This window comes from Protomyctophum parallelum (assembly GCF_964188405.1).
Source record: "Protomyctophum parallelum genome assembly, chromosome: 10".
Classification (NCBI taxonomy): Eukaryota; Metazoa; Chordata; class Actinopteri; order Myctophiformes; family Myctophidae; genus Protomyctophum; species Protomyctophum parallelum.
This window is the reverse complement of record NC_139704.1, coordinates 28,146,793-28,174,600: the sequence shown is the minus strand read 5'-3', so window position 1 is coordinate 28,174,600 and position 27,808 is coordinate 28,146,793. Positions and strand designations below refer to the sequence as shown.

Genomic DNA, 27,808 nt, shown 5'->3' with positions numbered 1-27,808 from the left:
CTCTCATTTGAACATTTTGGTTTTATTCCTTTTTAAAACAAAACCTCTGCACTTCAGTAGCCTACTGTACTTACAAATTGCACCAGCCAGAAAGCCTTTAATAATCCATTATTTTTCAAGCCAGAGTTAAGCTATAGCAGCACTGACAGTCACCGCAGCAATGGGTTTCCCAAAAGTAACTTTCAGAGTTAGGATGTAATCTATTCCAGCAGCTGGCAATGGAGCCAACACGTTAAGCCTTTACACAAATCTACAAGCATAAATCTATGGATCTAGATATATTAGAGAAGAAAAAAAACATCATTTTAATACAGCATAATGTATATATGAGACATTAATTAGAAATACATTTTCGTAAAACATGTATTTGTCCGCAATTTTCAGCTCCATTATTTCATTTACAATCCAATTACCCTTTTTATTTGTAAGTTTGTGTCTGAAGTGCAGGTTTGCTGGAGTTGCACCTGTTTTCCAATGTGGCATTTACACCACCTAGATCCATTTTCATTCTACACTGGGATTGTATGACCTCGTGAAAATGTAGACAAATGTGAAGTTTTAATTTAACTCTTTTTTTTAAGAGATTAATGAACACTACACATTTACCAAGTACTTTTACTGACAAGTTGTCTTTGGGAAACCTGGCCGTGAATTGTTTTACAGGTTCATCAACAGACAGATTGCTGGTGTAGAATATAATCATCTTATTTACATACAAAATTTCTGTACAATCAAATACACATAGAGATGAATAACTCTGTCCTCCTCTTAAGCATTCCAGAATAGTTTCATGGAGGATGTGTGTTCACAACATGATTTTGACCAGTTTTAGCATGAGAAAGGCAATCCCACAATTTAGAACTTCAGGGTAAATGGCGAGAGCCAACACAGAACCACAAAATGGAATCCTAAAACATCTGGATGGGATGCCTATTTTCAATGCTTTTAATTTGATCAATAAATCATAGTTGAGTGTATACATCCTTGACTCAACCAGTAAAGAAAAGCAACTTTCTCTGCATATTTGTTTTTAAAAACTTCACAACACAGTCAATTATTAGCATCCTACATTATCTTTGTCAGTTTTGTTTGGGGGAGGGAAGTTGCGGAAACATCAACAAAATAGTCAGTGGAATTAAAAGTACTGCATATAGGCTGATCAAATGTTGGATTGTTCTGGGTGAGAAAACATGCCTCTCGATGCAGGCTTTTATCAACAGAGCTTCACAGGGCATACATTTCCAATGTGGAATATCTCTAGAGTAAATGAAGCCCTCAACTCTGGCAATTAACTGTACAGACTAAAATATACCAAAACCCGTATGTCAAAGATTTGTCTTAGATAAGTGAAGATGGGGACGAGTTTGGGCCAATTAAGAAGTAAGCGGTCATCATTTTTAAACTGGTCAACATCCTGTTTGTCTGGTATAACGGGCTAATGGGGTGCATTAGCCTCAAGATCACAATAAATTCATCTTTTAAAATGGGCTTCAACACATTGGGACAAACTTCAATGAACAAACTTATGTTGAGACAAGTACCACTTTACTACGTATTTGCTATGATTTGATATTGGTGTCAAATCAGAGCAAATAGTAGCCTATCATCTCTCAAAATGAATGAAATATGGAAAACAAATATGGCAAATATGGAAAGCACCTGTGTCATGTTAGATTTTGTTATACTGTAAATAGTAACTGGACTGATGTTCAGAAAACATATTTAGAATCGGCCTCAGGTCTAAATTGGTTAATGAATTACTTAAGACTGCCTGAAGTGCAAAATCATGTATCTTACACTTTTGGGGCAATGTAATTGCTTCAGTGGTGTCAAAACAAGATCAGCATAACCCATAAAAATCTCAGCCAACAGTTGTAACCCAAGGTGGGGTAACGAGAACTACAACAATGACTATGGTAGGATTACTGGCCTTTGAAAAGAAAAAATGAAACGGAACAGGAAAACATCCACACACAAAAGAACATAAAATAATAAACAAAAATGGGAAAACTTGTTTTGCTGTTGCAATTCTTTTTTACTTTTTTCTTAGCTTAGCTTAAGCTCAATGTTTGTTGAGCGTCATGAGCAATCAGGACTGTAGCTTATTAATGCCCATACCAATTAGGTTATAAAGGTTTTATGTATGTCTGAATTAGAGTGTACAAAATATTAGGGCTGTCTTCCTAAGATTGCATTGCATCACAGCTACGTACAGTACTGTGTCCCCGGTAGGTGTGAAGACAAGTTACAGAGAGAAAACATATAAAAAGGAAAACAAACAACTAGAATCCAAATAATTTTGTACATATAAACAGCATTTACAGGTTTCCGCAGGTACGGAAAAAAATAAGCATTTGATTAGGCAGTCATTCCAAAACTGATACCCAGTTGCGCGATTAAGTAGTGCGCCGAAAATAGAAGATCTACGTTATGAGCTAGTGTGTCTGCTATATTAGTCACGCGACACCATCATATAATGAAGTATAAATCAGGGTTAAAGGCAACCAATGGGGCTTTTCAGAATACAAAGAGTGAGGTGGCACAGGATTACCGATTAGATCCTGGCCATGTGGCACCTGATAGGTTGAGGCCATGTTATCGGGAAAGGTTCTGAAAACTCCTCATTCCCATAGCATAACAAATTAATTTCTAATTACGTTTCACCACAGGTTTACAGTGAACACATGCACACTGGTATGTAGTTGGCATCTGGACAACCTACACCAACTAACCCAATAGGTAATGCAAAAGTATGAATGAACTAAAGGCCTATTCATACTGATAAGGCACCACCACATCTCTCCCTTAGGAAAAACAAAGATGTGATTGGGTGAGCGGTGAGTCGCTTACCACCGCGACGTGACCTCATGTTGTCGGTGGTCACCTCATCACCTAATATTGGAGTATGAATAAGCCTTAAGACGACAAAAAAACAGGTACGTTACTGTGCAATGGTTCTTAAGGCCTGCCGTTTAAGCCTATACAGTAATATACTGTACCATTGTCATATTTTTACCTAATTGTATTATATTTCGTATATGTTGGACATTGCAGCATGTGTCAAGACATTAAAATGTAATTGAAACATTATTAAAACAACAGGGAGCCTGCCATCAACAGAAACTGTGCAGTAACCAAAATATTGTAGGTTTGAACCCTGTAGCACTCAAATATGTAGCCAAAATATACAGCTTAATTTCGTGCCAAAGTTTCCTTGGGCAAGATGCTGGACCCAACAACTCTGCACTCATCGTAAGCTGCTCTGAGTAATGAGCATCAACTACGACATGCCTAAGATGTCAAATTAACCAACAAATACAACAAATTTTGAAATTCACGTGGGGGGATTAATAAATCCAGAGTATTTTAAACCTGCTACCAAAGAGAAAATGTACCTTTGTACAGGTATTTATACTTTGTCGTATGACAGTGCTGCACGCTGAAAATAGCTCATCTATAAGCTCAGAAGCTTGTAGACTATTTTTATGTAGACCATTTTCAGTGTGTGGCACTGATGTACGACAGATTATAAAATAAGCATTATAGTTCAACTAGGGGGAAGTTGGGGGACAGAGTACAAGTAAAAATAAAATAAATCCCAATATTTCCCAAAGCCCAGTGGCCCAGCACCAGTAATACAAACCCAATAGGGTGGTGGTCCACCTGACTCCACCACATCGTCTTCCAACAGGAGGTGCCATTACAATGTTTGTATAAAGTAAGGGGTATAAACTTACTGAGCTAATTAGAACAGGACTATGGCCAAATAATGTGCCTCGTATCTAAGCTCATGAAAACATGATGGTGCTCTTGTGTTGGTACTCAGTTCACCGTTTGTTTGTTTATTTTTCTTCTATCCACAGTGCTTGGAGCTATTTGGGGTCAGTAGTTTACTGGTCTAGTCTCAATAACATGGTCATAGCACCAGCTGTTGAAAGACAATGAATTGGTCCCATCACTTAATGCAATATTTAGCAGCCTGTGTGAGAGAGAGTAGTTTGGCTGTTTGTTGTATTTTACATAGCAGGGAGGGGAGTAAAAACGACGAGAAGGCCCTTTAGGAAGAAGGATAGTGAGAGAGACACAAATACAAGTTTTTCTTCCTAACTGTGTTGAAGGAGGCAGGTATCGGAGGAATCTCTTGATGATTTGGCTTCAGTGCACACCTAAAAGACTGTGGCCATACTGGCCGACTTTTAACACAACGCTGTACTTACTTTCAATACAATAACGTGGCAATTAGTTATAACGTGGTAAGTCCTTCAGAGACAGTGAACGTGCTGTCCTCACGTTATCTCTCACTGCCAGAAACATTGCCTGGATACAGTTTGGAAGAACAGTGGTCCAGTAGGCCATAGACTTAAGGACCTGATACTAGTACAGTAGTTATTTACATAAACACTCACGCGCACTCACACATACAGTACACACGGCACCTAGAAACTAAGACACTATGTCTCTCTGCCAGAGACAATGAGTCGATTAAAGAACCATTCAACAAGTTGATTACAGGACGCCATAAATTAGTCATAACTATATTAAAAACTCTATTTTAGGGACAGTGGGGAAATTGTGGGAACGTAGTATATTAGAGAATCCTATTATTTACAATCTTAAATTATTAAAATGGCTTTTCCCAGTTTCAGTGTCTTTCTCTTAGGCGACCCCCGACCCCCCCCCCTCCCCCCCCCCCCATTGTTCCTCTAGCAACTGTCCTGAGAGGGACCAGGCAGCAGGATCGAGGGTTGATAACATTATGGCGGCAGAGCCGACGTCATATCGGTTTTGTTGGTCACAGCTCGAGGACGTCATCCGAGTAGTGTTTCCTTCACGGCTGCTCCTCCGATGTTTTCAGCAGCTCCATCAACGCCCCCACAGCCCCAAAATAACCCTGACAAAGAACACATACACTTTTCAAAATCCGATTCAGTGAAAGTGTTTTCATGTCATTCAGCTGATGTAAAAAATGATGTAAGAAAATGTACGATGCTGTATATAATTCAGCCTATAGAATAGATTGTATGGTCTTAAATGTAAGTGAGTGCTGTATTGATGTCAAGTTCCAATAACATGTCTCATAACTGTCATTTTAAACAGTACATGACTTATTTAACTCTAGTCTGGTTTAGTCTAGTTCAATTTTGTCTAATCAATCTACTACAGTTCAGCAGAGTATAGTCCCATATTAGGAATGAGGTTTTGGCTGTCCTTTAGACCAGCCCAGGAGAAGGTTTTAATCTAGTCTGGTTTAGTATAATCCAGCCCAGCCAAACTCCAAATGTGTATGTAGTACATGGATCATATCCCTTTGAATAATAGTCAAGATTTAGCGTAGTGGTCTACACTTATCTCAGCGTGGTTACATTTGTACACTCTGTAGCTTTCTTGAAAATCTAATACTAACCTCATGCTCTAGGAAGAGGGCTCTGAGCTGTCCTCTGGACCAGAAGTCCATGGCATAGGCCAGTAACTTGGTGGACACCGTGTTGATACGCAGGAAGTTTCCTACAAACACCACCCGTTCGATTTTCTGGTTGAAAAAGACACAGAAAAACATGTCACAAACATAAATTCACACCTTTTTTGTATGCAAAATATTCAGAACACACACACACACACACACACACACACACACACACACACACACACACACACACACACACACACACACACACACACACACACACACACACACACACACACACACACACACACACACACACACACACACACACACACACACACACACACACACACACACACACACACACGGCAAATATACAAGCTGGCAGAACTGCTATTTTCGCTGAATGTTTCCCCAGAACAAGGACGCTATGTGGTTAAATAAACAATCTGAATACTTCTTCCACCACTGTTTCTCAAAGCTAAGCCCCGCAAAATCAACTTGAATGAAAACAAAAGTGAACTTGCACACAGAGGAATGCTCCGCTGGGATCCGCTCCAGGTCGCCAGTTGAGTTTTCATAGAGCAATGTCGTTAACACAAGGCTAAATACAACGCTTAGGTTTGGAAATCATCAACACAGGCCTGTCTTACTGGGTATTTACTATTTTGCCTCCTATACAATTCTACGACCTGTATATATACCGTTTGTACATACTTCTAAAACACAAAGTTGAAAGAGAATTTGAATGAGAAGTCGCCATATGGCTCAATGGGTAGTGTAGGACACTAAATAAAGCCTAAAGCATTGCACGGCAATGTATAAATTAGACACATTTCGACCTGAGGCCGATTCTAAAAACACCTTCAAAATCTTTTTTTTTCTTTAAATATTGCTATAAGGCGTTTCTGTTTTGAAAGGAATAACAATAGGTGTTCCAACTAAATGGGTAAAATAAAATAAACTAGATAAAGTGCCAATCGGCACAGGTCTCCACCAGGATTCTTCCTCAGCCTAGTGGGAATATGCGTGCACAGTTTCATCGCAATCGGACGCTGCGTTGAGGAGTTGTGGCCATTTGCTACTCCTGAAAACTGTAGGAGCCAATCGTGGCCAATCAGGATGGAATATGAGAAATCAAACAAACCTGTGTTGATCACATGACTATGGAGATCATGTGTACCGATTTGCGTGAAATTTGGATAAAATCTGAAGGAGTAATAATAGAAAATGTGTTTTACATTATGTGGGCCTCCTGGTGGCGCTATAAATAGCAGATGTGAAAAATTCCAGACAAAGGTTTTTCCTTGGCCTCTAGGGAGTTGGCATACAAAGTGATCCACAGATTCGTGCAGTTAGAGGTAAAAACACTTTTCGGCCAGTTATAGCGCCACCTTGAGGCTGAGTTGAAATTGTTCATGTGGCATTTCGTCCTCGGCCTAGTGGGAATGTGGGTGCACAATTTCAAGGAAATCACGCGATGTGTTCATGATTTGCAGCATTTTGTTTGAAACTGAGCACTCCTGTGAACTTTGGAAGCCAATCTTAACCAATCAGGTCAGAAATCTGAAAGACCCGTTTCGTTGAATGGCTGTAGAGAGACTGTGTACCAATTTGCGTGATGTTTGGACAAAATCTGTAGGTGTACTGTGCAAAAAGTTGTTTTGCACAAAGCGGCCTCCTGGTGGCGCTATAACAGGCCGTTCTGGAAAGTTTGGGGCAGAGGTTCATCGTTGGCATCCAGGGAGTGTGTGTGCAAACTTTGGCATCGACCGGGTTAACGGTGGCCGAGATTAGCTGCTAACGGACGGACGGACGGACGGACGGACGGACGGACGGACACACGGACGGACGGAGTGCAAAACATACTCTCCCCACATGCCTTCGGCCTGGTGGAGACAATAAATACATACGTAGGTAAGGAGTAAGGACACCATTTGACCATTTATATTAAAATTTATTAACTCTTTGGTGCTGCAGAGGTAGACTACATTCAGGATAAAACCATCCTCCAAATGGAAGCTACTGGCCTGGGTGAAATAGATCTGAGGCTGTTCTGATCGCCATCATGGAGAAGATGTAATACCAACTCAGACCACAGGGAGACAGTGAAATGCCACCGAAAAGGTAACAACTGTGAGACATAGGCCCTCATTTATCAATGAGTGTAAAATCTGCCCCAAATTCGAGCCTATAGGTTTTGGAGTACACTCACGTCGGCACGACATTTATAAAGTGATCCCAAACAGCTGATCCTTCCTTAATTTCATTCCTAGCAGTGATAAATGTGACGGCTGAAATCAATCTGGCACGCCCTATGAAATCAAGCCTTTCGCCCTCGTTTTTGCGACATGAACAACTGCAATTCGACCACACAACGTATGGAAACCATTGAGAATTTTGTAGGAAAAGGAATCATATTCTTAACTATCTATTTAATTTCAAAACGGTTTTGAGATCAATATACAATATTGCTGAATTAAGAGTGTTTCTGAACAGATTTTGGTGTAACTTTAAGCTTGACCAGCTGACAAATATTACCTATCTTGTGGATAGCCTATTATTGTACTACAAAAAACTGGCTGATGAAATAATCAGATTAGCTGCAGAATGTTGTATGAACTACTTGGTACACAAAACCTAAAATGAAAATTTCTGCTCTGTTTGACAATTGTTTAACAAACACAGACAAAGAAACACACAGCAGGAACTACACATGTTAGCTAGGGAGTCGGGACATGTATGTAGTAATAACATGCACAGCCATTAGAGTGCACTGTGTACACAGTTATAAAATATGAAGCACAATTGTTAACACAAACTTTGATTGAGACATGTAAATATATTTCTTGTTCAACAAGAGACGTGCATTTAGTTGGGTGTGAGAGTAGGAGAGGTGTTAACAGAGAAGGCGAGAAAGTGAGGTGGAGAAGTGTGTGTGTGTGTGTGTGTGTGTGTGCGTAGAAGGTTGTGCTCATCCACGGTGCAACTCTGCATGCTGTGATAGCCCTGTACAATGCTGCTTGATCGCCATGCCACAAGGCAACACTGTAAAGAAGCTCACAGCACACAGACAGATTCCCGGGACTAAGCTAACCCTGGGGAGACATCAGCAACATGCAGATAAGACTACCATCCGTCGAACATGGAATTGACTCCCATCTAACACTGAAAAGAAGTTACCACATGGGCACAGATCTGTGCGTGACTTCACAGGACAAATATAAATGGGGGACATGGTGCTCTAGGGCACTGAATCATTCGGATTGCTAATATAACTCAGAATTCCACTGTGTAGTGATGGAGACAGTCGTGTAATAAAGGGAATCCCAGGTTCACTTCAAATGCCCTGTTAAAGTGTCCCTGAGCACCTAACCTTCACAGTCAAATCATTGTAAGTCTGACCATTTGAACCAATGGACTCTGAGCTTGGACCCGTGGGCCACGAGTCCAGTTGGTTACATTTCTACACTCTCAGAGTTAAATTACCGGTAAGACCACAGCGTTTTAACAAGATGTCAACTTAGCTTGACATGACTAGAATGCAGGGAAAAAGCTCACAGCATAAGTAAGAAGCTTGGTAGACAGGAGGACACCACCCCTTCCTCCAGGCTCTTCATGTACCTTTTAACAAAGCCAGCAACATGCAGGGTTCCAGACCAGTGTGGCCCAGTGTCAACAAGGACAAGCAAAACTTGAAACGAATTCACTTGAGTTCACTGATCACTGAGTTTCTTAATAACATTATGTATTATCATATACTGTATATATTTATGTGATGTGATCAAAATGTAATATAAAGAGTTTATTTTTAGACCGATCATGAACAATAATCATTTGTGTGTGCATGTGAGTTGTTGGTGTGTCAGCCAGTACAGTACGTGAACAATATAAACAGGCAGGCTTGCTGTATGTCTATACTGTTAGTCATGCTGACTAGCAAAGCTCTATGGTATGTGTGGGCCACACCGATTGCACATGAGTATTGTAAATCCTATATTAGTCATGCTGACAAGCCAAACATTTGGCCTGTGAGTGTGTGTGTGTGTGTGTGTGTGTGTATGTGTGTGTGTGTGTGTGTGCCCACGTGTGCATGTGTGTGCTATAGATCCCACATCATTAGTGACGATGATAATCAACCTATTAAATTAGCGGTAATTACCTCATTGACAGCACACATGCGTGCTATGGATCCTATGTTATTGGTGATGGTGACTAGCAGCGCTCTGGCCAGGTCCTCTTTGCTGATGCTGTCTCTTTTCTCCTTATTCATCATGTGACCAAAGCTGTAAAACATCAAACACAACATCGATGTCAGAACCATTTATCGCTCGCCTTTTCCTAAAAGCAGCATCTTCGGAGTGCTTTCTTTATACATATTTTGCCTTTATTGATAGTGCACAGTAGAGAGGGACAGGGAGTGACACACGCAGCAGGTTGTCAGGCTCGGGAATCAAACCTGTGACTCAGAGCCTATATGTAGTATGCACCTTAACCGCTAGGACAGCGGAGCCCCAAGTAATTTTAACTTTTCAAAAATGTAATACAATTTTGCATGCATGCATGCATGCGCGTGTGCGTGCATGCGTGCGTACATGCGCGTGTGTTTGATCGTGCCTGCGTGTGCGCTTACGGGGAAACTACACTGGGGGACGGAACCGAACCGTACGCAGCTAGGTGGCTGCACCGACAATTCGTCCGTCCCGTGGGGAGTTCCGTATTCACAGTTTTTTTCCTGTGAAGGCAAGGCAAAGAGCTGCGTAACCGTTGCGGACACGCGGAAAAATAGAGCATTTGTGTAAAAACATTATGAACACACAGAGATTACGAACAACCTCCGTCCCCAGTGTAGCTCGGCCCCTATACTCAATAATTTAGTGATATACAGTATAGTATACTGTATATCACTAAATTATTAACTAATTCACTAATTTATTCATTGTGCATATACCGTAACATTGCTAAGCGTGTACCCATATGCCGATGATTCAAGTATTGTAAATGATCAAATCATAAAAATTATAAATATGACAATTAAATAAATAAATGCATAAATACCACAAGGGGGTACTGAAAATGCCAACATGGAATAAAGGACATGAGCCATGTGGCTTAATGCACCTCTCTAGGTAAAGCACAAGTGTGAAACTATTGTATTGAAGCACTGTGTGCGGCACAAAGGTGACAATAAAGTGTGTTGCATTTGTGCACACCATGTTATTCTACTGAATGGCACAGTGATTATCATCACAACAATGTTGTTGTGTTCATTTTACTGGCAAACCTTTGGACAGAGTACTGAGACCATTGCATATTTACGGTATACACTGCTACAATGTGCAATCGGATTAGCGGTCAGAGGGTGTGTGTGTGTGCATGTGTGCGCGCGCGCGTGTGTGTGTGTCCACATTAAGGGCTCGATTAAGCAGTTCCAATAATATTACTAATCTAATTACAGTATTATGATCTGGGGGTGTGTGGTATGTCATATTGCAATTTTGGGCATGTTAAGAAGCGCTTTTGACACCCCGCGGAGTGCGCAAAACGGCCTTGAATTAGTCATGGGTGTGTTTAAGGCGTGTTTGAGGCGTACCCAATCAACATGTCCGTACTATTCTATTTACCAGTCAGCTGATGTCACATACGGAATGCGCACTTTGGGGATCGTGGTATTACATTTCTTCAGGCTGGCACCATAGAAGACATGACATGACTTTGTCACATTTGGGTTAATTATTCCTATTGCACTGCATGCTATCACCTTTATGCCTCAAAAGAACAGACCCACCTATACCTTTCAGATCGGAATGGAACTGCGAGTAGATAGCAGCATATTGGCAAATTGGCAATCCATGCGTAATGTTCCCAGAATCGTCTAACCCCCGAACATGCAAGTTCGTTTGATATTGTTTAATTCGATAACAATAGAACCATGTACCATACAGCGAATGAAAGCAAGATTCCTAAGGAATATGGAGATTTTTACATTTAATAAAACGGTTGAGAAATGAGAGAACCATGAGTGTTTATAGGCTAATATCAACGTTTTTTTATGAAAGACAAACGGGCTGTGAACACGGAAGAAATATATCCTAGTGCATGCATGTATATGCACTGTTGCACTTGCACACAGTAGACTACACACGCTCTTTATTTGTTTCTATTGAAAAACACCAGTAAAATAACGTTTATTATATTTTATTTCATTCAAGTCACGACGAAGGAATGAGTTGAATGCGTGCTGCGTAATGCTGTGGCCCCGATGGTATGGTCTTCGCTGAGTTCGCTCGTAGCATTTTATTGAAGAAGACTTGAATCGGGTGTGATACAGCATATGAAAGCAAACTTCCCACGGATTATGGAGATGTTTTTATTTATTTTTAAGGTTGAGAAATGAAAGAATTATGGCCGTTTCTAATCTCAACATTTAAAAAAAAAAGACCAAAACGAGGCTGTTGCCATGTCTCATAGAAACAAGTAAATAGGTCTATAAAGATAAGCGCATATAACAGGGGTCTGTAACCTATTTTAAATGAAGTGCCATGTTTTTATTTTCTAGATAGTGAGTCTGCCATATCCAGATTAATTTTTAATGACACCACATTAAAATAAAAAAACATATTTTGATTGTCCACAAATATAAAGTTCTTCCTTCTTTTTAAATATGTTCTTGCACATTGTTATAATGATCATTATATATATCCCCCTGCAGTCAGAGTTCATAGTTTTAATGAATGAGTTTTAATGAATGAATGTGATGCATTGTGAGCTGGTATAGATCTGCTATTTTCAAAAGTAATCTTGGAATTCTTTTATTTAATTTTTGGATTAGCCGTCCTTAGTTGGGCAAATGCATTCATCTGGGGATCCTTGACATGGGAATGTGCTGTGTGAGGATCACTGGTTTAAACAACATTAGGAGAAAAGCCCAAATAACCACTTTAGAAACAAGAAAAGCAACCACAAAATAGTACAACTACCAATATTTACAAGCAACTTTACAGAAAAAGAAGCCGCTTATAATAAACAGACATGGCAACACTCTACCAGCCTCCCAGAGCCGCTCAAGTGTAAAATCAAACAGTGCTTGTTGCGTTTATGAGGTGGTCAGACCCACGTCTAATCGTTATGCGCTGAGTGTCTTTAGGTCAAGGGGCTTAATAGCAAATTGCGCAAAGCGAAAATAATTAACATATGGACACTCCCACAATGCTAAAATATTCAGGAACGCCGTATGCCATAATGTGTGTGCGTTCAACACGGGCCGAGTGCGTTCAACATGGGCCGATATGCCTTTCATAATACGAATGTGCGCAGAGCGAGGCCAATTTATGTATTACCATAGGTAAAACGCACCTTCAAAATCTAGGCCTAAGTGTGGATTCTCCCTTTTTTTCTTTTCTTTTTCTACTTGCACAAATGTCTATGTTTTATATCTCTTACTGTTCTAATGCCACACACATCTGCATCTGCTGCTATTTAAAACCTAATGTTATTGAATAATTGATATTTTTATTATAGTGTCCTGCACCACAATATGCCCATCTCACAAGTTACAAGACACTCACATGATTCATACACCAAGACATCCACAATTAAAATGCTATATGCTATGTCCTTTTTCACTCTAGTCATTTTACAACATTTGATTATTTGACCTGTTTCAATCATTGTTATTTTCCTTGCAATTCCTTCCATCTCTATTCTTCTTCCCTTTCCTGAAAGCTACAAATGATGGAGGTTGAATGAAAAGAAAAAATTCACACACTTCATTGCAACAATACAAAATAGTTGATGGACATCCCTGTGACACCAACTGGTTGGGAGGGCAATGCATCATGTTTTAACATAGATCAAAATGCAAAACACAACGTTAATTTGTGTTTAATATTTTGCGTTTTTACATGTGATGTTGAATTGTCTTCAATCCAAATAAAGCAGCGCACAACATTTGTGTGTTTGTGCGCGTTTTCTTTTTTAACAGCACACTTAAAGGTAGAACGACTACATTCAGGACAGATCGATTTACCTCACATGAAATTCGATTCACAACTAATGGCCTGTACTACTAAGGCTAGGTGATGTTTTCATGCCTCATCGCCGATTGAAACCCATCTCTCCTTTTCTGTCCCCCGGTTGAAAAGCCATTCAAGGATTGCGAGTGTTATTGTTGCTAACCTGGATGCTACTGCCGAGCCCTGCAGGCCAAAACGTTCGTAATCGCCGCCGTAGATGTCCTTGACCAGCTTGTCAACGTTGGTGGAGTCCCCCTTGCTGGCCATCTCCAACGCCTCCTCAAACGTCTCGCAGCCAGTCAGCAGGCAGCACAGGCCGAGGAACGTAGCGCCTCCCAGACTGAATGGGGGAAACAATGTACGAGTCAGTGTGCTATTTTAATTCATTTGATAACCATAACGCACAAACAATGACAGTTTGTTTCATCTACAATTATCTCTCTGTTTCTCTGAAGCACTATCGCCACAAGAACTGTGGGTGGACCAAAGTCACGTGTAGACCTTAAGCAAATATCACCTTGATGTGACCTGCTGACAGCTCACATATGCGCGTGAACATAATATTATTATGCTATTGTTAACTTCTCCCAAAGTAGAGTAACTCGAAAGCCAATGTCACTCAAAGAGCAATCTGGGAAAGAGTGAGAGAGAGAGGTTGAAGGAAGAGGCTGATACTCTCACAGTCTCAGTCACGTTGTCTGTTTACAATAGAGGTTAAAGTTGAAATGATTTCGCAATGATACACACACACACACACACACACTCACACACACACACAAAATATAACCAACAGGTTGGGTCACTTTGGCCATGCTGTGCACGGGTGATCACGCCACCTTGGAATTCAAGCCAGCACAGTGCACTGTCTCTCCGTTTGTCTCTGTCTGTCTGTCTGTCTGTCTGTCTGTCTGTCTGTCTGTCTGTCTGTCTGTCTGTCTGTCTGTCTGTTTGCCAGCCTGCCTGTCTGCACTGTGTTGCTTTGACTGCCTGTCTTTCTGGTTGTCTGTCTGTCTTCTTTTATTAACTAATTTACTGCCAGAATAGTTTCAGTCTAGTTCTATTCTAGTCCCTTCTCTGCCAAGGTGATAGCGTACGCAAAATCGGCTAGGCTAATGTTAGCCACAATCTTTTTACATGTCATATATTGTAACCGCGAGGCATACAAACATACACAACTATTGTGTATTCACGCAGTCATTCACACGTGTAAGATTGCAAAACTCAAGTACAAACTTACTGTACTCTTCATGTAAACTGTAGATTATGCCAAACAAGCAATATTAAGAAACGAAATGTAAATGTCTGGAAGAGGGTCTGTGCGTTTGAGTGTGTGAGGGAGGGGGGCCAATTTTCAGCTGGCCAAGGACATAAATCCCTGTGATATTTCTCACATATTGTGAATATTTGGTTCACATTTTGTGAAGGGTCTCAGATCTCACTCCCTCCATATTGGGCAACAACATGACACCAGAAAACCACAGGGAAGCCACGCCTCGTACTAGACACCGTCATGTAAGTCACAATTTCACTCCCTCATTATCACAGCCAAGAACCTCCACACACACACACACACACACCTTCTCTCTCTTTCCTTACCTGGTCCCTGTGACTCGTTTATAGTTGTCCTGGGAGTAGACCGCCAGAATGGAGACCCCGGATCCTATGTTGACCAGCAGCATGGGGAAAGGGTTGTCGTCCAGACTGCAGGGCTTCTTCACACAGGCCTGGGTGTCCGAGGGGTTCTCAAAGTAGTAGCACTCGGGATGTCCGTTGAAGCCGATGCGGTCGATGAATAGCAGTCCGTGGATTAGGCAGTCCAATTCATCCAGCTTCAACAGCTCCAGGTCAGCCATCTTTGAAGACAGGATTTACAGTGGCTACAATTAGTCAATAGCATATATAGATGTAATAACGTGCATGCATGCATGTGTGCCATTTGACAAAAATAATATTCTGGCTCTTACTCTCTACTAGACTAACCTGAAAAAGGTGCATAAGTAACTCACACCTACACCTTTTCTCAGGTGAAAAAGGTGATAAAACATGGTCAAGTGGGATTGGGATTAGAATTGCAAATGCAAGAAAAATACATCATGCTTCAGGTATTTCCTGTGTCTGGATAAATAAAACTTGACATAGTATAGTAACTAGACAGGCAGGTTTGCTGTATCAAGAAGACACAGTGAGAGCCAAGTATTGGAAGGTCGGTGAACAGACAGACAGACACAGACAGACAGACAGACAGACAGACAGACAGACAGACAGACAGACAGACAGACAGACAGTACCAATGTTGCAATTCACATAGTCTGATCTTTGACATCATTTATAGAGCAAAAACTAGCAATGTGGAGTCACACTTGGAGGACAATTCTACGATTCTGAATAAGGAAGGCAGTGAACATGAACTGGCTTCAAATCACGTTCTGAAGACTGTCATGGTCGCTTAACAAATTAGCATGCATATAATATACATAGGTATGTGTAAGCCCCTCTCAGTCTCCCTTCTCTTTCCTGTATTTAGTTGGATTTGAACAATTACAATGTCACACATGCCTGAGGGTCACTGTCTGAGAACCAGGACATCCCTGGATGCGTGGGTTTGCGTTTTGGCTCTATTCCCACTCATAGCATGCGTTTAAAATAGTGTAACAAACAACTGGGTGGTTCAATGTCTGCCAATGTCCCCTGCAGACAAAGCCCAAAGAACGGCAATGAACTCTGACAAACTAGACTGACAGTCAGGTAGACCGAGAGGCAGGCAAACTGCCAGAGAGAAAGAGACTGACTGAGTGTTGGACAGAAAGGCCTGCAGTCAGAGAAAGAGAGACAAAAATAAACGTAGACAGGCAATCAGAGACAGAGTTTACTCAGTTTAATACAGTCCCCAGGAGAATACATTTGACATTCCATGCATGGCTTTCAAGGTTTTAAGTCTTATTTCTACTCACTCAGGGCTGCATCTCCAATAATTGTGTCTCAAAATGTTCACACAGCTGACAAAAACCATTGGATCCAATGGTAAAATCTGTCACGATACTAAACAGAGTATTAATTGATCCGTTTCATAATTGCCTGCAGTTTGATTAAGGGATTATTTCATCAATCGTTTCACCCCAACACCACACACACCCCTCACCGTCATGAAGTCGTTCTCAAACTTGTAGGCCCCTCCTCCGGTGGCGCAGAGCGTGGTGTGGAGCGATGAGAAGTTCTTGTCGCGTCCCATCTGGATAAAGCGGTGCATGGCTTGTGTGGGGAACCGGATGAAGTGGAGGTTCCCCGTCCGGCCGCACATGGTCAGGTTCCTCAGCTCCAGGTGAACGTCACGGATCCCTGTCTTACCTGGGAGAGGGAGGGGGAGAGGGGGAAGGAACGAGGAAAGCATAAAGGAGTGAGGGAGGGAAGGGCAATGTGGTGGGAAGAAAGAGATAATGAGAGAAGAAATGGTAAAGGGAGGGAAATGAGGAAGAGAGTAGGGATGGAGAGACGGGATGGATGACAGTCAGGAGAGATGGAAAATTTGAGTGGAGGAAAGAGGAGAGAGAGGAGGGAAGGAGTGCGAGAAAGGGGAGAATGAATGAGGGTTGAAGGGAATACAATTGCTTAGTTGCATCCATGGGGTGTGTACTTGACTGTGTGTGTGTGTGTGTGTGTGTGTGTGTGTGTGTGTGTGTGTGTGTGTGTGTGTGTGTGTGTGTGTGTGTGTGTGTGTGTGTGTGTGTGTGTGTGTGTGTGTGTGTGTGTGTACCATAGGCCACATTGGAGGTGAGGTATCTGCGAATGGATTTGAGGTTCTCCACCTCCTCCTGCTCCTCCTCTGCTGTGATGTCCACAGGCTCAAAATACACCAGCTTCACCAGGGTACCACCGATGTCCATCCCAAACCAAGGGAAGGCTGGAGGGTGAGAGATGGAGAGCGAGAGGGAGGAAGGTAGAAAGGGAAAGGCAGAGGCAAGAAAAGAGGTGGATAATTATAAAGCAGTTTTCTTTTCTTCCTACCACTCCTGCTCTACCCTACCTCTATCCTCGCTTCTCATGAAAAACTACAAATTATGGAGTGCACACGAAAAAGGATTTCCACACACTTCTTTACACATATAAACCTATGAGGAGAAGATGGGACAAAATTTAACAATACCCTGAGTAGTTTGGAATTGCTCATGCTCAGATAAGATTTGAGTTGTATTCAATTGCCGTATCATGACATTATGACGATGTGACATTGCCATAACACAGTATTTGGTTGTTGATTTTTTCTTTTACATTTGTATAATCTCCTCCCAATTTAGTTTCACTGGAAGGGTGTAACACATGCAGAAGAACACAATCTTTCCCATCTTTGATTCTCCACTCCCGATGGCCAGCCAACCTGTAGGTGTAGGAGTTGCTAATGCAGCAACAGTAATCGCCCTGAGCACCTTCCCCAACCGGCTTCCCGTTCCTGGAACACGGCCAAATTGTTTGTAAGAGCACCACGCCGTATGCACTGCGGAGACATCTAACCCCAGTCTCCATGTAGGGCAGGAACTTTGCCCCTGCACCACCCGGATACTTACATTCATTATTAATTTAACAAAAACACAAAATTATTACCATGCAATTCGTTGGAGTCAATCAATCAATTTGTTCACTGTGTGACTTTGAAATTAAAACATACTCAATAATCTAATATGAGATACATCGATAGGCGATAGCTACAGTAAAACTATCCATATGATTATCGTGATATTGTTTTCAGACATACCACCCCGGGTGGTGCAGATCTCTATGTTCCATGGTGGTATTTCTGCAGTCCAAATGGTAGAGCGTGGAGCAGTTAGCATGTTGACAAGTTCGATCATAGACTAGCTAATGCAGCCTCTCTTGCACAGCACTTCAGGATAACTGACCACATAAATGATGGTGCCTTTTGTGTTCTAACAGTTTGGGATCAATCAGGATTAATGACCTTTGGTAGTAGTCACACATCGCCTTGTTATTTAGCCGCTGGCCATTTGTTGTGTTAACTCAACCTTTCACCTACTACACTACCCTAGTTCTAACCTCTTGTGCCATGATCGCACATCCTCAGGTAGTCCAGAGTGGACGTGCTGAGCCCTGCTAACCCAGGATTACCAATACATCAGAAAGAAAGTGTAGAGTCTTTGCAAAACCTTTACAGAAAATGTTCACATTTATTTACCTATAGTATGCATATAACAATTGTTTGCTAGTTCATATAGTTGTGTTCACTTTTGAGCCCAAACAAAAACGATAGTTTATCTTTTTATTACAGTTGGACAGGATTGAGGTTGAGTATTAGTTTCTTGTTGGAACAAAAAAAGGATTAAAAGAAATCACACCCGTGTGAACTGAGTGGTGCAATCCCCCCCCCCCCCTCTCTCTCTCTCATATTAGCAGGCAACAGTGCAAACGGTCACAGTGCAAACGGTCACAGCACTACTACAGTTCAGATGAGTGATATTATGTTTCAGCCTCAAGTGACAGTCACACTTTCCTCCACAGACTTAGCCAGACATCCCCACATGTGTGATCGCGCACACACACACACACACACACACACACACACACACACACACACACACACACACACACACACACACACACACACACACACACACACACACACACACACACACACACACACACACACACACACACACACACACACACACACACACACACACACACACACACACACACCCCTTGTGTTGTGGTGCGGATGCTCTATTGGCCTATATAAAGTCCATTGCCCGACCTGTCCATGTGACCCTGCCCTAACCTCCACATACTGTAGTTTATGGGGCAGTCGTTTCCATCTGAATTTTACTTTCTTTCACAGAGTTAGTTTTCTTTTATGGTTCTGTGTGCAGTTTAAAAGGTATGTTGAATAGTGAGCTTAGATACTAATCAATTTATGGATATCTAGGATCAAGTGACTAGCCTAGCGTTAACAACTGTTTTTAAAACAAGCATAATCCTAACAAATTAACAGTAATTACACTATACTGTAGTTTGAAACTCATTTTTCTGAAATGCACATATTTGTGTTCATTCGCTGTGGCCTGTATGATATATATTTTTTCTCTTTTCTCTGTCAATTCCAACATGTAATTTTGTTTGACCAAGACCAGCCATCCATCTTTGGAGGTTTAAAGGTGTATTTCCCTACTTTTTTCTTTTTTTTGTGGCTTTCGCCTTTATTTTATATATTATAGAGGGACAGACAGTAGGCTGACAGGAAATGGGGAGAGAGATGGGGGGGTGACACGCAGTAAAGGCCGTCGAGATCGGGAGTCGAACCCGCGGCATACTGCCAGACTGGATTACCAGCCAAGGTGCCTGGACCTCTGAGCCACGGCCCAGGCCATATATCCCTACTTTTGAGTGGACCTGCCGCTGCGACGTGACCCAAGAGCTGTGACAGGGAAACAGAGGGACAGACAGGGTCTATGTAGGTGAAAGGTCTTTGGCATAATGCCATGTGTCATGCTGCTCAACCACCTCTAAGCGGCCGGTTTGAGTAGGTTTTATATTTATACGGTTCTCAAACTTTTTGTTCACACTAACGAGCAAGTCAAAATCTGTATTCATGTCGTTAGTTTTTAAATGTATTAAACTTAATTTCAATTCCCCCAGACCATGAAATGAACTGTAAGGGGAGTTGGAACCCCCTCTAGGTAAAATGGTAAATGACACATTTATGTGGTGCTTTAATCCAAAGCGCTTTACATAGATAGAGGGGTTCAGAATCTTGCTCAAGGACACTAACTCTGCACTAACTCTGGGGCAGCCCAGGATCGAACTGGGAACCTTGTGGTTTTCATCCGGCCGCTCTACCCCTGAGCCACTGCCGCCCGGACCTGAGGATCCCTGGACCTCACTTTGAGAACCACTGATCTAATGGAACTAATGAATCCCTTTTGGATACACCCACCTGCCCTCTATGACCACTTCCCCATCCTCTTAACAGTTTGACTGTTTTTTACGATTAACCCGCATTTTAATCAACCCCCCTTCACTGCCGAGATTGTTGTATTACCTTTAGAGCATACGCTGAATTATTTGGGCTTTTAATCCGCGAAAATCCATCAAAAAAAGCTCCCGTGGTTTGTTATGATCTGTGTGTAGCATCCACCATCTTGGTGCACCCGGAAGACGCACACAAGATTGGTTTCAATGAGGCGTTGCAACCAATGCATTTCCATTGGCCTCAATTTCCCAGAAGCCCTAGCAGCCCACAGCATGTGACGATTTCCGGTTTCGTCATCACAGCGAAGCCATCCAGTCTCATACTCCGCGACGAAGACGGATTTTCTTTTGATTCATTACATTACGGCGGATTAAACACATAAAACAAAAGGCGGGTATGTCCGATACGGCAGCGACATTAACCTGGAGTAATCCATTCGCGGCACGGAAACTGTTAACATCTAAACATGATTTAATTCAAAACAACAGAGCTACACCACTTGATGAACATTTAGGGCTGTATTTTGATGCCAATGCCATTTGGCTATTCTGAGTGGCCAAAGAGCATTGATCACGCCTCCAGGTCTTTAGTTTACTCAAGTTAGGTAATAAGACCTGGTACTTAAGACACGCAAAATACAGCCCTTAATGTTCGCTTTCCTGATCAATTTTGAAAGCAATCTCACTATTCACAACAGTCAGGCTAGTACGCTGCACAATATTTCAGGTAAATAGTGCAAATGTTTTAGTGGGAGGCTTTATGCTAATGTAGTCAGTCACTGAATATCATTTGTAAAAGAAGATTCTCAAGTGTGCTGCGACTCACAGGTTTCTGGGCTGGGTCAAGCCATACTATTTGGTGTGTTTTCAACAGATCATTAAAAGGTGTGCAGCCAGATCTGCAGGGGGGGGGGGGGGGTCGTGGTATGTAGATCAACTAACGCCCCAGTATTGGGGGGCACACCCCAATACCATACCAATACCAGCTAAAATGTCATATGAAAGCAAAAATGGGTACACCCGTGCTGCCCAAGATGCCTCCTCTACCTGAAACCATGTAGAAATGTATCTCTTTGCCATTTACTAATCAGGCTGCTTTTCAGCACCTTAGAACAAATGGCAAAAGCAAGGACATTTTGGGTCATGTTTGTTGAAATGGGAAATATTAGAAGAGGGAGATAAAAACAGACCGGAAGTTTATTTTTGTTTTGGATTAGCGTTTCATGTGTAATCAATATGAGATTAACTTGTGCTTGGGTGTATTTTGTATTGTTCTGCGATAGGAGAACATGTTGCAATATCTATGTGTATGTATTGTACAGAATTCACAATAACGTGGTGTTCAGCCGTTGCCACTCATTTAGTGGTTATCTTATCAAACACACTGTAGAATTATATTATTATTATTATCCTTAGCCATTCTGTCCGCTCAGCTGTTTTATACAGCTCACTGCAGGCTTAAGAGCCTTTATTATTTTGTGCACAGCTGTAGCTTCATTAAATATTGACTATTTTGCATTCAAGGAGCTGTATTTTGGGGTCTTTTGGTAGCCATTTACACCTCTGTTTTGTGCTCTCTCTCTCTCTCTCTGCTCACACACATACACACCTGACACCGTATTTCCCCCATCAACAGTTTTATCGTATGTTATTTTCAGATCACTATGGCTTTGACCTTTGTAATATCAGTGATCTAGTAGGAATTGACAGTCAATCTGTTGATGCATCAATATAAATCATACTTGACTATGTAGCCTACATCAGTGGTTCCCAAACGGTGTGCTGCGTGACAAATCCAGGTGTGGCATGGGATTTTGCAACAACCCATTATACTTTACCTACCATATTATTACCTCAAAACAAAACATTTTGAATTTTATAATTAATGAATGTATATAATTTTTCCCTTTCAGTACTGAGCCACTACATTTCACAATACAGAGGCTAATTTTATATGCTCAAAATGTAAAACAAATATTTCAACCACTTTCATCCTAGGATCCCTATTTCTGGCATTTCTGTCATTCCTCGATGAATTGAAATCTGTGCCACATGCCTTTTATTTGCGAACTGTTAAAGTAATCAATCAATCAAAATGTATTTGTATTTTTAAGAACCACTGCATTAAACCACCCAATTTAGATGAACGTGTTATGTGACATTGGTTTAATTTTAATCAGGATTAATTAGTCCTATTAACAGATTACTGGGCTCAGTGAAGGTTGTATAATAAAGAACAACCAGCTTTAATTACACTTCATCTCTAATCTGATGGCAAAAGTGGGACTCATTAGGTCCATACTTGAGTGACACATACTGTACATTAGACCAGGAAATGTATCTACTGATATATTTTTACTTTGTTGTTTGACGTTAAGCTTGTTCTGCCTGACCCTCATCCTAAATGTGCACTGTACTGCTTATCCGGTTCTACACCATAAAATTTGTTGAAATTCCTACTCAGAGATTCTAGGCAAACTCATAAAGGGTCTCCACTCACATTCCTTAAATCCTTTGTCACTGTTCTATCAGTCAGTTAGTATCAGTAACAGGAAATTATTATAGCAATCAGTCACAACATTGTACACATTACACAATAATCTCAACACATCTCTACTTGAACTACATTGACCCATGAAATGTGCCAAAACTAAGTTTCAAGACTTTTGTCCTTTGGCTGCTGTTAGTTAAATTATAATGAACTATTGCAATCTGGAACATGATGCAACTCTATCCATAAACCATAAATGTGATTTCTTGAATTATGGGTCATCTCTTATCTTAAGGACTCTCTAAAGATAAAGATAGAGAAGCTTTTGGTTTGTTTGTTTGTTTTGACGCTTTTTGATTTTATATTCTTTGTTCCTTTTTAAAGTTGTGATTTTAGAGTATTGATTTAGGCTCAATACCTTTTCCCACTCTCAACTTTTGATATGAGTATCTGCTAAATGTTTTAATTGTAAATGCCTAAATTGCTAATTGCAATTGCAATGAATACAAATAGAATATGACAAAAAAAACAAAAAACAGAATCCACACTGGAAAACTCCCTACAACTGGCCCAAAGTTGTATTAGTTAATAGTGGTAGATGGCAGAATAGCCCACAGGTCATGAGAGGTTTTCACGCATGCAGTTATCCACGACAAAAGGGATGGCCTTTAGACATGGCAACTTTAAGTTTACCGATTGGTATCGCCTCACTCCAATTCCAGTATTGGCCAATCTGTTCTGTGACCGTATTGCGCCACACAAGAGACTATACAGTACAGGGTATTATGTATTATAGGTCATTTGTGCTTGTTAGATTTGCACCCCTATATGCATTTGTCCATTCCCCCACCTATCTGATCAGTGAGGTAACTGTAGGTTATCTTAAGATTAGATGCTTTTTTGAGACTTTGATCTTGTTTCTTTTTTTTTGTATACTTGTTTCAGTCATAATAGCCTAATACTGTACGCAATACTCATCAAAGTGATATCTTGTCAGTTCCCTTGCAAACAGAATATCTTTCAAACAGAGAGAGAGCGAGAGAGAGAGAGATAGAAAAACATCTTGCACTGTCCCTTTTGCACAGTGTATCATATAGTCTGTCTGAAATACTTTTACATTTAGTCACCAAAGACAAAATATGGAGTAATCAGATAGCTATCAGGAGTAACGTCAAATAGCAATTCCCTCACAAAAATCACAGGTGTTTTTCTGGAATATATTTGTTGAATCACTGGGAATGCAGAATTTTTCTATTTTCTTTCTTGTGCTCATTTCCCTCTATGACTTAATCTTTTGCTCTCCATTTCTCTCTCACCCTTCTATTAATTTTCTCTCTTTCTCTTTCTCTCTCCCTCTCCAATAATACATAAATTATGCTCAATCGCATGCTTGTAGATCTGCCATTTTTGGTGCACAATATTGTCATAGGGTGAACAGCGAAGTATATATCAGGCTTTTAACACAATTGGAGATGGACGTGAGGAATGCCAACAAGCTGGCTTAGCAAACAGACCACTGAACGTGTGGCAGCTCTCTGTACCAACACTAACCGCACAAAAGACAGCATGAGGTTTCACACCACAACATCTAGCCGATTATGACATTTTACTGGAGAAATTGCCATACAAATACAATTTGATTAAGGATTCAATTAAATTTCTGTTTGGCTTTAGGCTTAGAATAACAATTGCACAGGGCAGAAATTACAAATAACTTTAATATACAAATAAATTGTATATTTAATAGTTACTCGTTTTGAAAAGGAAAATAGTGGAAATAGCCCACAAATAGCCTCACAGGTGAGCTTGTAGATCTGCAATCAGTTTTTTTTTAATGTTTTCAACATGGAAACGATTATGCTAAATAATTGCAATTTTCTCAATAAAGGTTACATTTAGGCAGGGTAATTATGTAATACTTGTGTGACAGTCCTAGGTGAGAGCATGAGGTTTCAACACATCTAGAAAGACCATGAACCACAGAATCACAGCCACTACAATTAGAGGAAGAATTACGCAATCCTTGCCATCTAACAGAATACTGGTGCCTGCAAGTGCATGACTTCAGCACCACAATGCTGAACAACTATATGCCTGTTGTGGTTTCTGAAAAATCTCAACAACACAATGTATTTATTCGTTTTTGATCTTTAGCCTTTTTGTTAATGCCATCTTTATGCCACAAATGAATGTTTTTCAACCAACCAAAAAACAACAACATGATACCTATTTATGACATAATCAAAACATTAGGAAAGTTATAGTAACAATTTCTCAGTTTTGTTACCAAGACATTTGGCCAAACTTACCAGGCTTCTTCTCAGTTATCAACTTCATGGTGATGATGAACAATCTCAACAGACAGGTGCATGCACAACCTCCCACAAAAAGTCTCCAAAGTTAACCAGGCCTAGGATGGTCTCTATACTCTTTCAAATAAAAGCTACTGTTACACGTTCAACAGTGCTGCTTAAAAAATCGATATGGTGGCACACACCATTTTACGCATTCTTCTATCTTTTAAACTCCCAAGTTCTAAATATCTTTCTCACAGCATCCAATACAGTCCGTACATGTGGGGGGCGGGGCCCTGTCCCTTTAACCCCTTGCCTGCCTCCCGAAGACAAAACTCACGCGTTGATTGGCTGTTGCACGCCAAACCCACTTATCAGGAGCTTCTTCACCACCGGGAATCCACCAATCACAGCAGACCAAGTGCAGGCTGAGGTTCCATATAAACAAAAGGCAATCTCTCTACACCGTGACCGCACACAGCATTTGACAGTGGAATGACATACCATGTCAGATCTGACAGCAGCTGGTAGATTCCATCCAGAGCAAAACCCTGTGTTTATTTAATGAATGATTAATTTCATAATTGTTAATATGAATCAATTTGTTACATTTGCATGCTCACATACCGTTAGTAAATTAATTTCATTCATTGGTGTCCCCAGTACAGCACACACATTGCAACACAACACTGCCTGCTTGTGCAAGGCAAGGAGGGCTGCAGCCAGATGACCTCTCCGTAAAGCCCCCCACACACACACACACACACCAGACCACACCACAATGTCATTCAACCACCAACTGCTAAGTTTATTTTTGAACAACATTGTGCGTCGCCCGGGTGACACTTACGGGGTCTGTGCCTTTTCACAGTCGAGTCCGTCCTTCTCCGTAGTCTGCATCTCTTCGCCGGGGAGCCCCCGTTGCATTCGGCATCGTCGTGGTGGTGGTTGTTATGGTGGTGCTGCTGCTGGTGCAAAACATGGACATTTTCACAGGCGTTGTTGCTGGTTCCAGTGTTGTTGCAGCCGCCGTTCAGAACGACGTGGCTGTGAAAAGAAGAAGCCCTTTGGCTCTGTCCGTTGCTGACGTGATGAAACGGAGCGGCGGATCCTTTCTTGTCCATCATCGACTTGGCTTTATCCATGGCTGCTGCAGATAGCCTGTGCCCCGAGACCCCTAGACCGAAAGCCGTGTGTCTCTGTTGCAAGCAGCGGGGTGTAGCTAACGTTAGCCTCGCCTTGCTACCAAACCAGTTTACCTCCTCGATGTGTCGTGTGACAAGTGTGTGCGACCAGCTCCTTGTAATCTGATCCGTATGAAGGAAGGCGTTTTTTCCCCCTCCAACGACGGCAACCCAGTCTAATTTAAAACACTGTGCTGAAATCTAACATGTATAGGCTATGTTTGCATAGTGTGACAAAAATGAAAATATGTCTAACCTATAACGTAACCATTTCATTTGCTTTCGAGGTCACTCGCGGTCATTTCCAGTTTTCCACACACACAACATTGGAGAAACGCTATCCTGGCCAACTGGCGCAGCGTGTGTGTGTGTGTGTGTGTGACTGTGTTGGCTACTACGTCACGCCACCACGCCACGGAACCCGTTCACCTTTCTGGAACAAAAATATATAAATAGCCTAAATTAAGATCAGCCTTTGAGAAAATAAGATATTCCTAGACATATATCCTGTTCTTCTGTTAAATACAATAAACACAACAACACTGCTCCCCACTCTCCATCATGCAATGTAATGTAAACACAAAACAAACAAAGCGTGAACGCAACACACATGCACGCACCCCCTGGCCTGCATGCAGTTCTGCTTTATTTAGCGTGCTTGAATGGACTGAACGGAATGAGTCGGGGGTGGATGTGTCATGTGTGGGGGCATAATGGGTAGCCGCATTATATGTGGGTTGGCTTGGCTTTAGTCAGATTTAAAACAAGATATAAATAAACATAAGATAAATAAACATTTATCTTATTTTTATAAGTTAACTGATAAGATATCTTTCCTATGGTATCAATAAACATATAGTCAGGGAAAATTGTCAGAATATCTGGGAATACATTTCTTACCAAGAAATGTATCCCCAATGTGTATCCCACATTTTTTACAGCTGCTGAAAGTTGGGGTAGGCTACCATTAAAGGACCACTTCACCACTTTTCAACCTATCTTCATTTAATAGGTCCTCACTAATAATCATGATAAAACAATGTTTTTCTACTCAGTCTGCCCTCTCAGAGGGCAGTTCAGAAACCCGTCCACCAGTGACATCACCGTTGGGGAATCCAACCTAATAGAAACTGTAGGCTTTCTAGTCCTAAAAAGTTGCAATGCGAAAATGGAAGCCATTCGAACTGCCCAGCCCTCCTATGAGACACAGACGGAGTCTCATGGCACAGGTCTCCACCAGGGCAGGTCAGGTTGTGGCCTCCTGGTGGCGCTATAATAGGCCAATGTGAAAAGGGTGCCATTTCTTCTTACGCCTTGGATGGATTGTCATCATCCAATTGCCATCATCCAATTTTGTTCCAAAAATGTGTTTTACATATCACAAAAATCCACCTGTTGGTGGCATTAACAGGCCAATGTGAAAAGGGTGGGATATATTTCTTAGC

The 27,808-nt window shown here is 41.3% G+C and overlaps 1 protein-coding gene across 2 annotated transcripts; it reads right to left on the bottom strand.

Annotated features, from left to right (window-relative positions):
* Positions 1-6: 6 nt before the first annotated feature.
* Positions 7-26,646, bottom strand: pank1a (pantothenate kinase 1a). 2 transcript variants are annotated; one of them, XM_083775738.1, is made up of 8 exons: positions 26,030-26,646; positions 17,171-17,317; positions 16,559-16,764; positions 15,016-15,272; positions 13,583-13,759; positions 9,567-9,690; positions 5,405-5,530; positions 7-4,891 (listed from the first exon to the last, which is right to left on the bottom strand). In XM_083775738.1, the coding sequence occupies exons 1-8, from the start codon at positions 26,322-26,324 to the stop codon at positions 4,829-4,831; spliced, it is 1,395 nt and encodes a 464-aa protein (XP_083631864.1). In that variant the 5' UTR covers positions 26,325-26,646; the 3' UTR covers positions 7-4,828. The 2 variants fall into 2 exon arrangements, with proteins under 2 accessions (XP_083631864.1, XP_083631865.1); XM_083775739.1 differs by lacking the exon at positions 26,030-26,646 and adding an exon at positions 25,195-25,388.
* Between the last annotated feature and the right edge of the window lie 1,162 nt (positions 26,647-27,808).

Coding starts and splice junctions, on each gene's coding strand:
- pank1a (XM_083775738.1), bottom strand. CDS start 26,324: ATGGATAAAGCCAAGTCGATGATGGACAAGAAAGGATCCGCCGCTCCG. Junction 15,273..16,558: donor TTGAGAACGACTTCATGACG/GTGAGGGGTGTG, acceptor CTGTCTTCAAAG/ATGGCTGACCTGGAGCTGTT. Junction 5,531..9,566: donor GCATGTGTGCTGTCAATGAG/GTAATTACCGCT, acceptor TTTTTCAACCAG/AAAATCGAACGGGTGGTGTT.